We start from the raw sequence: 12,200 nt of genomic DNA, 5'->3' as shown, positions 1-12,200 counted from the left end.
TATTAAAATCCCAATTGATTGAATCCGCCAAGGAAAACCCTTTTAAGCAATATTGTTGTCTCACTTTTCCCAATAATGGAAAATTTTAAATTATTCTTTTTCAGTATTGAATTTCCATGGGTACCGATTGCGCCCCACCATTAGCAGACTTGCTTTTGTATTCATATGAAGCAGATTTTATTCAAAATCTTAAGCTTGAGTCAGAATACGGGTGTTGGTGCGCATCTTCACTAGACACGGATTCTGATACGCTACTCTCCTCATAAGCCCATGACAAACGGTGTTAAAAAAGCTGGGATTTTTTTCTTGTAAGTTGTAATTGTCACCTGCGTTTCGCAGTGGGTCTGCTCTAGATTGGCGAATTAAGGAGTTGATCCTTATGTCGCAAGTTTTAAAAAAAAGTTTTAAAAATTAAAATCTACAAAGCAGTAGCAGTGGTGCCTGCTCTTGAATCCTGAAACTTATCTAAAAGCTCTAAAAACCAACCATTTCTTGAATAAAAACAAAGGACTCCTGCATGTCCGCCATTATAGCAGCTTCTGGCTTCAACAGCTGTAAATGAACAGGCTAGTATGGATGTTTCACTTCCGTAACAGTAGCCACCTCCCTATATCCATGAATTATTGCTTCCTTTTCCAAACATAGATGATAATACAGGTAAGCCTCTACAAAAGACAAATCTGCTTGAATGTATGTTTTATCTTAAAGCGATAAACAAATGCTAATCCATGTTTGATGTATTAATTTTGAATTGTCAAAAATACTTAGCATTTTTCAATTCTTTTTAAATCTTAAATAAACAGAGTTTAATAAATATGTTTATTTTTTTAAACCCGGATAATGATTAAGAATTGTAAAATACTAAAACAGCAATGATTGTGAGGCTTGCGTTCGCCGCAAAATGTCAGCATAGTTAGCGACTGTTCCTTCGACAATAGCCCGGTGCTGGAGATGTAAACTTAAGATATTTCGGTTATTTGAAATTTGCTAAGTACACCGTAAGGGACAGTAGTGGAATTACCACATTAAATGGAATCGGACTATTTTTGTTCAGAAAGTAAATAAAATAAATACAGCGGAGCAATCAGACACGCTGATAGTTTTTTGTACATCATTACTAGTTCAAATCACACGCCTACGTTTAGCTTTAGTTAGACACTGACTCATGTGTATAGCTTACTACATTCAGCAGTAAGATGGAACAAAAGTAAACAAAATCAGTCTGTGTATAATGGTCATCCTTGTGAACAATATTGATTGCGAAAGTCTTAAGGTACGTTATTAAGTACAGACTTACATATCATAGAAACATAAGGATATCTAGATTTTACTCTTACCAAAGGCATCTACACGTGTGAAGTAGATTCGCCTTCTAGTGGTGTTAATCGATCAGTTTAAATACTAGTAACACGGGTCAGCATCCAAAGATTATGGGTCAAAGCATTTTGCTAACTTGCTAAAAAAGAATGAGGCGACCGATCCATGGCACCAAGTATTCCCACGCAGGACCTTTATGTTGATTCTCAAAATTTTATAAAATCAGAAACACAGATACATGAACCTCCAGGCAAACGTTACAATCTTTGTCATAAGCTTTGGCTTATAAACACACCAACACATTACTGTTATTACCCGGAATATCCAATGCTCCTACAAGTCACGTCAGCTTCCCGTCTGTCCCATCCACTGTCACATACACTATGCCATTGCCCTCCTAGATATATTTCGACCCGGCCTTCATGCATAGAGCTTCCATTAACCATTCTCACCGAATCTAAAAGTGCAAAAAGAGATTGACCTGTTTGCTAAAGTTGAGAAAGTGAGAGAGAATCAAGAAATTATACGAAGATAACGAACAGTATTAATTAAAGAAATTTTTATACTGATTAAATATGAGTTCCTTACCGTTTCCTGAGTGGTAACAAACAACACCTGCGTGTCCGTCATTAACACAGCTACTGGCTTCAATTATTGATAGTCCACACTTGAACAAGGAGGTTTCACCTCCGTAACAGTTAAAATTACTGAACATCCATTTGCGTTTGCTTCCTTCTCCAAACATAGATGATACTGCCGGGAGACCTCTAATGAAGTCAGTCAATAATGAAAAGTACTAACGAACAGTGATAGTTGCAAAATTTCAAATTTTGACGTTTTTTTCATATTAATTGTTAGTCTATTATTTATACACTTAATTGACGACAGATTTTCCTGTTATATCCCGATAATGAGAATACACGGTGGGTGTGACCTGTCGGCAGGGGTTTCTCACTTCTCCATGGCATCTGATCCCTCCTCTGATGTTTTGGAGGCCCATGTTTGATCTGCTCCTATTTTTGTTTTGTATAGTATTATGGACTTTAATATTGAATATTGTTCGTCTGTTCGTTATCTCCATATCCTTCATTTACGAACACATTTCAAAGATGGGAAGAAGTGCCTACAAAGAGTCGATATCCCCTGACCATCGGTAACTTGCCGTTAGCTTCAATGTACACAATACTTTTAAAATGTTAATCTAACTACAACATTTTATGATAACTGTGAATACTTCGATTTTCTAACGTTAACTTTCTTTGCTCTTTATAGCAATAGAGGAAAACTCGTTTAATACGAAGACGGATATTGTGAATTTACGGATATAGCGAAGTCATCTTGGATCCCCAGCTATACTAATTTAATGAATTTCTTATACGGTTATAACGAATTACGGATATAGCGAAGTAATTTTATAGGTCCCCGTGACTTTGTTATAACTGAGTTTTGCTGTATACTTAATCACATAAATTGGAATTAACGCTGAAATGGCTATGACGACGTGTTGGTTATGTTAATTCCGATTTTAAAAACAATGCTTGACGCTGACGAATGACACATGACTCGCGTGTACGTTCAAGAAGTCCTTGGAAAAATACTCACACACTACACACTAAGCACAGACAGACAATACTGGTGAGTTGGGTTTTCTTCTCATATTTCTACTCTGAATTATCCGGATTAAAGATGGAATATATTTCATTAAAACACAACAAAACTTTTACCTTTCTTAAGTATTAGGGATAAACTATGCTTTATAAAAAGGATTCATCAATCAAACGCGTCCCGAACATTGCGGTATCAATAAGTTCCAGATTTAGCGAGTTCTATCTGAAAAAAATATATTTCTATCTGAAAAGCTATAGCGAGATATAAGCATGATCTTATACCTCTATTTTGAGGGAAAAAAACTTCAATTCTCTGTCCGAGCACCTTTAAACTAACCACCCACTTCATTTAATTTGAAAAATATATACAAGAATGAAGGATATGGAGATAACGAACAGTATTCTATATCAAAGTCCATAAAACAATACAAAATAGGAACAGAACAAACACGGACCTCTTAAACATTAGAGGTGGGATCAGGTGCCATGGAGAAGTGAGCATCCCCTGCCGACCGGTCACACCCGCCGTGTGCTACTTGTTTTGATCGGGAAATAACGGAAAAATCCATCGTCAATTCACTGTATAAATACTGGACTAACAATTTTAAAACTAGTATGAAAAACGTCAGTCAGCATTTGGCTCAATGATACAAGGTCATACAAGGTCACTGCATCAACCATAGAACTTACAAAATGATGACTTTAAACAAGAAGACAATATGTGTGGTTTACAAGTGAACATAAGGAACTTGCATGAGTATTATACCAATGATTTAAATTTCACACCGTGAGCCCTATGTGTTGATCAAATAATGAAACACTCTAGACTCAAAAATAGTAAGCGACACCTCAGCAAAATTAAGAACCATGATGTAATATTTAATATATTATTACGACAAAATAATTTATGAAATGCCACCTTTAAGCGCAGAAGTTGAAATCACTGATACATCAACCTATTTTCCAGTAGTTGCCTCAATTCAAAATTCATCGTACTCAGAAATTTTTTGTAGGAATCGGAAAATGCAAACCCAAAAACCAAGTGATTGCGGAACATTACTACACAATTAGTAAAATATTTTATGTCAAGTTCTATGGGGAAAATCTAACAAGTTGACTTATGAATGATAGTTGATATATTTAATTTGATGTTGATGCATCTGTGTGTCACGTTAAAAACCAGAAAAAGTGCAAAATATTTAATCTTACAGACTAACAATATGTGCCTTCGAGTCTTTTCGTAAGAAAAAAAAATGGTAATATGAAAAGTTCCTTAAAAACTTACGTTTTCAAAGACCATAGAATTATTCTGTGAGAGATTTGAGAAAGATAAAAATAAGTCGAAATGTAGGAAAGAACATTTTTGTAACATTTTTCTTTTACCCTGAATATCCCAAACTTTTACAAAGGACACCGGCTTCACGTTTGTCCCATCCACTGTCACAAACACTTCGCCATTCGCCGTTAAACAAAAGCTCTGCTCGACCTTCATCTACTGAGCTACCATTTGTAATTCTTGCCGTGTCTAAAAACATGTGAATCGATCAGTTGCTAAAAGAACATTTAAAGAGATCAGCCAAGAAATCTTTAGTTTCTTTAAAAAGTTACTAAAATAAACTCAGCAAAAAAATTTAAAAAGATCATAAAACAGATTAGCAAAACAAATAATATGTTAACCAACCATTTCCTTTGTCATAACAGATGACTCCAGCACGTCCGCCATTTGTACAACTGCTTGATTCAATGACTGAGAGTCTACATCCTAGTAAAGACGTTTCACCTCCGTTACAGTAAACATCCCCCAAAATGCGAGTTTGTCCACTTTGTTCTCCGAACAAAGACGACAGAGCAGGCAGGCCTCTTAAAAAATAGCGGGGCAAAAAAATGTTTATCGGCCAAGAGTATTTTTTTTTAATTTACTTAAAAATCAAATAACTGAAAACACTCATTAATTGCTTTCAATTGAATAACTTTTGTTAATTTTAAAAATATCCATTGAATTTAAAAATACCTTTGTCTATGCTTAAAAAATATATTTACCCGGAATACCCTATTCTTCTGCAAGTCACATCGGCTTCACGTTTGTCCCAACCACTGTCACATATACTGAGCCATTCACCATTCATCAAAACCTCTACTCGACCTTCTTTTTCCGAGGTTCCATTAACGATTCTTACCGTATCTAAATTGTCATTCTAATTGAGAGGCTAAGAAACTTGGGAAAAAAAATGGTAAAAGAAATAATAATAATAATAATAATAATAAAAACATACCATTTCCTGAGTGATAGCATAAGGCTCCGGCAAGTCCGCCATTCACACAGTTGCTGGGATCAACTACTGATAGCCGACATTCAAACAAAGAGGTTTCACCTCCATAACAGTAAACATCACTCAACATCCATACTTGTTTGCTTTCTTCTCCAAACATAAATGGTAAAGCAGGTAGACCTCTAATAAATATTTATATAAATTGAGACGGAATAGAATGATTGATTGTCTCAATCGCAGCTTCTCGGGCCTTTCTGACTATCGGAAAAACAACCGCGAATGTATTACGTAGACGCCATAATAACCCAACCCCCCACTTTTCACGATCTTTGAAATAAATGCATGGAGACCATTTATCTGTGGAATATGGAGTTTAACTTTTTTCAATGTAATGATATTTTACTTTATACACAACCATTCCCCACGATAAAGTAAAGTAAAGGCTTTTCGATATCATTGACAGCTACTTTTTCAAGAAAAATGGAACTCGTAAATTTACTTAACTTAGTTATTTGCAAAAGTATTTTGGTAAAAAAACATTCTGATTGTACACACAAGTACTGTGAAGTCGACATAAAAAGATGCTTGGGGTTCTGGTTGACAAAATCTGTTGTTTCTGGTGACAAGGTCTTCCAGCCAACATATTAGAATTCCCATGTGTACCAATTGCGCCGCATTATTAGCGGACCTATTTTATATTCATATGAAGCAGCATTTGTGCAAAAAACACTTGCTGTGACCTTCAACTCGACATTTAGATCTATCGACGACGTATTGTCAATTAACAATTGTAATTTCCATTTTTATGTTGATACGATATCCTGGGGAGCTCGAGGTAAAAAATGCCACAGAGTCTGACACATCTATTTCATCTTTTGGATATTTGACTTGAAAAAAGGCGTTGATGGTAATCTAACAACCAAGCTCTATAATAAACCTGATGACTTTAACTTTTCTATCGTCAACTTCCCTTACTTATGCAGCAAAATGCCTTCTTCAATCGCATGCGGAGTTTATGTATCTCAGTTGATTCTATAGGTGGCAAAACATGCTCTACGTATGAACAATTTCTAAAAAGAGGTAAATTATTGACAAACAAGTTGATGAAACAAGAATTTCCGCTCATTTAAAGGAATTATTTCTTAAGTTCTATGCAATGAGCTTGTCAGCAAATACAATTTATCATTGAGTCAAATGTTTACTGAAGGTTTTCATACTAATTGTTAGTCCATTATTTATTTCTACGCTGAATTGACGATGGATTTTCCCACTTTTTCCCGATCATGATAAGGAGAACATGATAAGGTATCTCACTGCTTAAAGTCCTCAGGGACGAGTAGACCTAAATTTACAGCTCCCACCAGCAATCACTATGGATTGCAGTTAAGTGTGAAGTTTTACGTTACGGCACAATCTAGTTTGACAGCTGCACCCAAGGTAAATAGTACACGCCTCCTAACCGCAAGGTTTACGACTGGAACTTTCTTCTAATCGCTGATTGGTTGCTCGTACAACAGACTAATTCTGTGTCAATGTTGATAATATGAGTTGACCAATCGCGTGAATTGTTTACGCTGGATGCATCTGTCGGAAAAGATAGTGACGTAATGCGAAACTTCCCACTGAACTGAAATTGATAGTATTGGGGTCTCAAAAGACTTCAAATAAAACACACGAACAAAGAATATTGTTAACGACGTAAAATTATAAAAGTTTTCTGTACATACTGAGGTGTCCAGGAACAAAATAGATTTTTATGTCCTGATTAAAAGTACAAAAAGTTATTTTACCTATAGAAATAAATGATTTATAAAAAACTTAATTGAAACGTTTGATAGATAATTCCTTAGAAATTACCCTGAATATCCAATGCTTTTACAAGTCACTTCAGCATCATTTTTGTCCCAACCTTTGTCACATACACTTCGCCAATGATCGTTAAAATACACCTGTACTTGGCCTCCACCTGGAGAGCTCCCATTTACTATTCTTACAGAATCTGAAAATTAAAAAGAGGAAATCACATGAGAACTATAGTGCCAAAGGCGAGAAAAAATGCTCACCGCCATCACATGGGATTATTTAAAGGGTGTAGAAAATATAAACTGAATGAAACAAAGCAACCCAAACAAACAAACATCTACATATTTTAGAATAGCTGTAAGGGAAAAAAGGTATTTATGAGCATTTCAGAATTGCAAAATTTTGACAAAAATTCAGATGCACTGTACAATATGTGCAAAAAATAAGTGCCAAAAAATGAAAGACTGCAACATCTCGTTCATTCATTTAATCAGAATTATTATTTAAAACTCTTTAACAACAAAGACGTTTTGGTCCCACTGTGGGACGTAGAATGGTCCTTCGGATGAGACCGTATAAACTGTGGAACCGTGTCGCAGTCCGTGCTCGCACAAATAAGATCACCCACTGCTTATTATAACTGGCCGTAATGAAGTGCAGAATACAGGACAAAGTTTGTAAATCTCAACCGGCGGGTCGTGGTGTTCAATAGGATTTGCAAAAGAAACAGTTAAACAACTTATAAATAATCAATAAGATAGAACAATTCAAACAAGGATTAAGTATACACAGTATGTTCCGAAGCATCCAAGGCACCGGATCCCACCTCCGATGTTTTGGAGGCCTGTGTTTGCTCTGCTCCTATTTTGTTTTGTTTGATGGAGTTTTGATATTAAATACTGTTCTTTATCTCCATGCATGTATGTTTCATCAGATAACCATTAAATCAAATATTTTCATGGTTTGAGATAATAATATGGGTTCTTGGGGATTCGGTTTCGTTGCTGAAAAGCGTATAGTGGTTATTAATTTGATATTTGTTTTAAACTTAGTGGATCTCCTCGTGTGTTTTCTCTTACCAAAATAAAAAAAAATCAAGTGGGAAAAAGTCTAACTTGCTATAGACAAGAATAAATAGCTTCTTATGAGAAAAAAGGGAATTATTCTTTCATTGTATGCATCGTAGAAGCTCTTATTCTGAAAGGAAAAAGAATATTTCTAAATGTATTCGTTCGTGAGAAGCTGAGACTGCCAAGGAAATCACATGATCAATCAAGAAAAAGGTTAAAGATAAAGATAGATTAAAGATCGTATTTTCTTCAGGTTGTTTTATATCTTATTTTTGAAAAACTATTTTGACAGCATGAGGAAGCCTTGTGAAAAAAGGGATAATGTATATTGTAATTATATTGTAAGGTTCACGTTCAACTGAGAGAAACCTCGTTTGCAGGTGATGAAGGTATGTAGCTGCATTAGTAAGGGGAGTTCACGATTAAAAAGTTAGTCATCACGTCTGTCATAAAGCTTAGCTTAGATTACAATTAAGGTTTTCCAAAGGTCAATGTGTCTAAAAAAATATTTTTTACAAAAGCCCCAAACTTATTTGAGGTATAAAGTTATAACATTTACAGTTCACAAATATATCATTGATAAACAGATAGAAAGTATCACCTCTGATGTTTGGGAGGTCCGTGTTTGCTTCTAATATGTTTTATTTTATGGAGTTTTGATCTTGAAATCTGTTCGTTATCCCCATATATTTTATTTTAAAAAAAGATATTTTTGAGAAAAAATATATCAAAACTTTTATATATTTATAAGATGCTAAATTTTGTCCTTTAAGTGAGAACAATCATTGCAGAAAAAAACCTGTTTAAAAATGAAGGCCAAGTTGGACGTAAATAGTCTCTCAAAGGCTGTAAAAGTTTTAACTTTATAAACCACATAGTTTTGGGGCTATTGTAAAAAGCATGGCCTTCGGAAAAACCTTAACGTCTTTTTCAAGTACAATATCTAAATATAAAGTACATGTGTCAGACTTTGTCATATCTTATATTTCAAGTCAACAGGATATATATTTTTTATCGACATAATAATGGAAATAACGGTTACCACTGTTGATCAACAACACGCTGTCGACATATCTAAATGTTTAAGTCCAAAGCAATTGTTTCCTTCTTTTTATGAATAAGATTTTGGACAAATGCTATCAATAGTACCTTACACGAGGCCCCGAACGAACCAGGAGCCTTTAATTCATAATTCATAAGTTTGGAAGAGGTACTATGCTAATTATAAAATTGCACTTGATCTGTATAAAATCCTTCTTTCACAATTAGCAGATTTATTACAGATCAATAAATGATACGTACTAAGATTATGACTAAGAGACTTTCAGATGCCTTTTAGAGAATAATGCATTTTCTATAAATACAAGGACTAGAATTAAAAATTATTATCATGTTAACCAACCATTTCCTTGGTCATAACAGATGACTCCAGCAAGTCCTCCATTTTTACAACTGCTTGATTCAACGAGTGAGAGTCTACATCCTAGCAAGGACGTTTCACCTCCATAACAGTAAATATCCCCCAAAATGCGAGTTTGTCCACTTAGTTCTCCAAACAAAGACGAAAGAGCAGGTAGAGCTCTGAAAAAAAAAACCCAGAGCGGCTTTTATTCCATCTTAACACGAAAGAAGATGAGTTTGTGAAACACTATGCACCCGGCTGCAACAAAGTTCGAAAAAGCTATTTTTAGCATATAGGGCACAGTCAAGGTCACAATATCATTTAAATGATATTATATAATTAATATCATTTGAAAGAGTTTAATTAGTGATGTATGCATACCAAATATGGAGTCTCCATCTCCCACATTTCAAAAGTTATGACAAAGGTTAAAATTGAAAACAGACAGACAGCCAGACAAACATGACAAAAACAATATACGCCCGCGATCTATCGATCCGGGTGCATAAAACATTCTTGAAAGCAAAACGCATTAATTCTAATATTGTTAAAAAATCTGAAGCCTTTCAACTGATTACTATTATAATATTTCTTAAGCCATTTATCCATTATTATTTCTTGATTACATCTATAAATCATTAATTGTTAATCTATTGTTTTAATAAATTAATTTTTAAAGTTAAAAAAAAATTTTTGCAAGACCCAAGATCGTGTAACATTACAAAGATTAAGTAAAAACCGTTGTTTTTTTTAAACAAATCAAATTATCGATTATATGATACTAATAAAATCTTCTAACCTGGAATAGCCAATACTTCTGCAAGTCACATCGGCTTCAGGTTTGTTCCAGCCACTGTCACAGATACTGAGCCATTCACCATTCATCAAAACCTCTACTCGACCTTCTCTTTCTGAGGTTCCATTAACCATTCTTACCGTATCTAAATTGTCATTCTAATTGAGAGGCTAAGAAACTTGGGACGAAAATCGTAAAAGAACTAATAATAATAAAAACATACCATTTCCTGAGTGATAGCATAAGACTGCGGCATGTCCGCCATTAACACAGTTGCTGGGATCAACTACTGACAGCCGACATTCAAACAAAGAGGTTTCACTTCCATAACAGTAAACATCACCCAACATCCATACTTGATTGTTCTTTTCTCCAAACGTAGATGAAGGAGCAGGTACACCTCTGACAAATATTTGTATATATTGAGAATGAATTCATTGCAATTAAAGAATAAGTCGCTCGTGGGGTGCAGTGGTTAGCGTGTTTGCTCTATTGCAGGTCGCAGAATAAGATATGAATAAGATATTGTCGCTCGGTATGAATCCCTAATATGGGAATTTGATACTGGTGTCGTAAAGTGAGACTTCGTCCATAGTAAGACTTCCCCTGGAATGTGGGCTATATAGGGAGATTTTCCCCGAAATACTAGCTTTATGCGGAGACCTCCACAGGGGAAGTTTGTCATGAATCCAGTTTATCGAGGAGGAAGTCTAACAACATAGCTAGTCTCCATCCTTGCATAGCAAGTCTTTCCCCTCCATTGTTGATTCCTGAATAGTAACTTTAAGGGACATTGGCAAGTCATGGTTATCCGAAGCAAAAGGTTTTATAGATGTTTTTAAAATTATATAAATGTGATACAGAGTGATCCCCCGTGAACAATTCTCTACACCAAAGACTTTTCTCTGAAAACCAAAACGAGCGTGCTTTACTGGAAAAAACATAAGCACGAGTTCTCTGTCCTTGTTTCCAGTCGCTGCCGATAATAATTGTTTTAAAGACCCTAACGCTCGTTAAACAATGTCATGGTATCAGTCTAAAAGCATATACGTTTCCTTCGAAGGGTAGAATCATCTCGACAGGGAATGCTAGCTCCTCCACAATCTGATTAAAATCAGATCAAATTCTGATGGTCGCTTTGTAGAGCAACCATCAGAATTTCAAAGCGTAACAAAGATCTGATTTTAATCAGATTGGCTCCTCCATGGCACCTGATCTCCCCTCTGATGTTTTGGAGGTCCGTGATTTCTCTGCTCTTGGTTTGTATTGTTAAATGGAATTTAGAGCTCAAAAACTGTTCTTTATCTCTTTATATTTCAGAAGAAATAGATGATAATGGTATGAATAAAACGTAATTCTGAGATACAATATAACTTATAAAAAGATAATTAAATAGAAATTACCCTGAATACCCAATGCTTTTACAGACGACCTCAGCTTCTCTTTTGTCCCAACCTATGTCACATACACTCTGCCAATGATCGTTAATATAGACCTCTACTTGGCCCTCATCTGGAGAGCTTCCATTTACGATTCTTACCGAATCTGAAAATAAAATACCAATCATATGAGTATTACACTGCTTAGGAAAACATTAATTTCACTGCAACAAAAAAGGCATGTACCCGAAGTGTGAAAAATATTAAAGGAATTTTTTTTACCCTCAGGTGATTTAAAGTTTCTGTTTAGCAACCTTTATTATTTAGATTTTAAATATCTTATGGAGGTTATGATATGATTATTTTTAAAATTGATTTCCTCAGTTTTTGTTCTTTATTAACTGATTTAGTTCAAGTTTCTAATTGAATAATTGTGGTAATTTAATGCAACTTTCAGGTATATCTTCTTCACATATATGTATCTGTAAAGAAAATGATACAAATTTAATATATTTAAAATTCTGTTTCTCCAAAAAAAATCTCAAAACAAACTTGT

At 34.7% G+C, this 12,200-nt stretch overlaps 1 protein-coding gene across 1 annotated transcript in view; it reads right to left on the bottom strand.

The window, feature by feature from the left end:
* Positions 1-1,632: 1,632 nt before the first annotated feature.
* The window catches only part of LOC134241068 (deleted in malignant brain tumors 1 protein-like), a gene marked incomplete at both ends in the record, with an annotated part of 56,059 nt that continues 45,491 nt past the window's right edge, over positions 1,633-12,200 (bottom strand). Inside the window, 7 exons of the mRNA XM_062723159.1 lie at positions 1,633-1,774; positions 1,906-2,084; positions 4,308-4,449; positions 4,606-4,784; positions 4,965-5,106; positions 10,489-10,667; positions 11,669-11,810. Of these exons, the coding sequence (XP_062579143.1) occupies positions 1,633-1,774; positions 1,906-2,084; positions 4,308-4,449; positions 4,606-4,784; positions 4,965-5,106; positions 10,489-10,667; positions 11,669-11,810 (1,105 nt within the window). The remainder of the gene's footprint in view (positions 1,775-1,905; positions 2,085-4,307; positions 4,450-4,605; positions 4,785-4,964; positions 5,107-10,488; positions 10,668-11,668; positions 11,811-12,200) is intronic.

This window comes from Saccostrea cucullata, unplaced genomic scaffold (genome assembly GCF_032062105.1).
Source record: "Saccostrea cucullata isolate Sc308-1 unplaced genomic scaffold, CSIRO_AGI_Scuc_v1 ctg3038, whole genome shotgun sequence".
NCBI lineage: Eukaryota > Metazoa > Mollusca > Bivalvia > Ostreida > Ostreidae > Saccostrea > Saccostrea cuccullata.
Note: the sequence above shows the minus strand (reverse complement) of the source record. Positions and strands in the feature narration are given on the sequence as shown.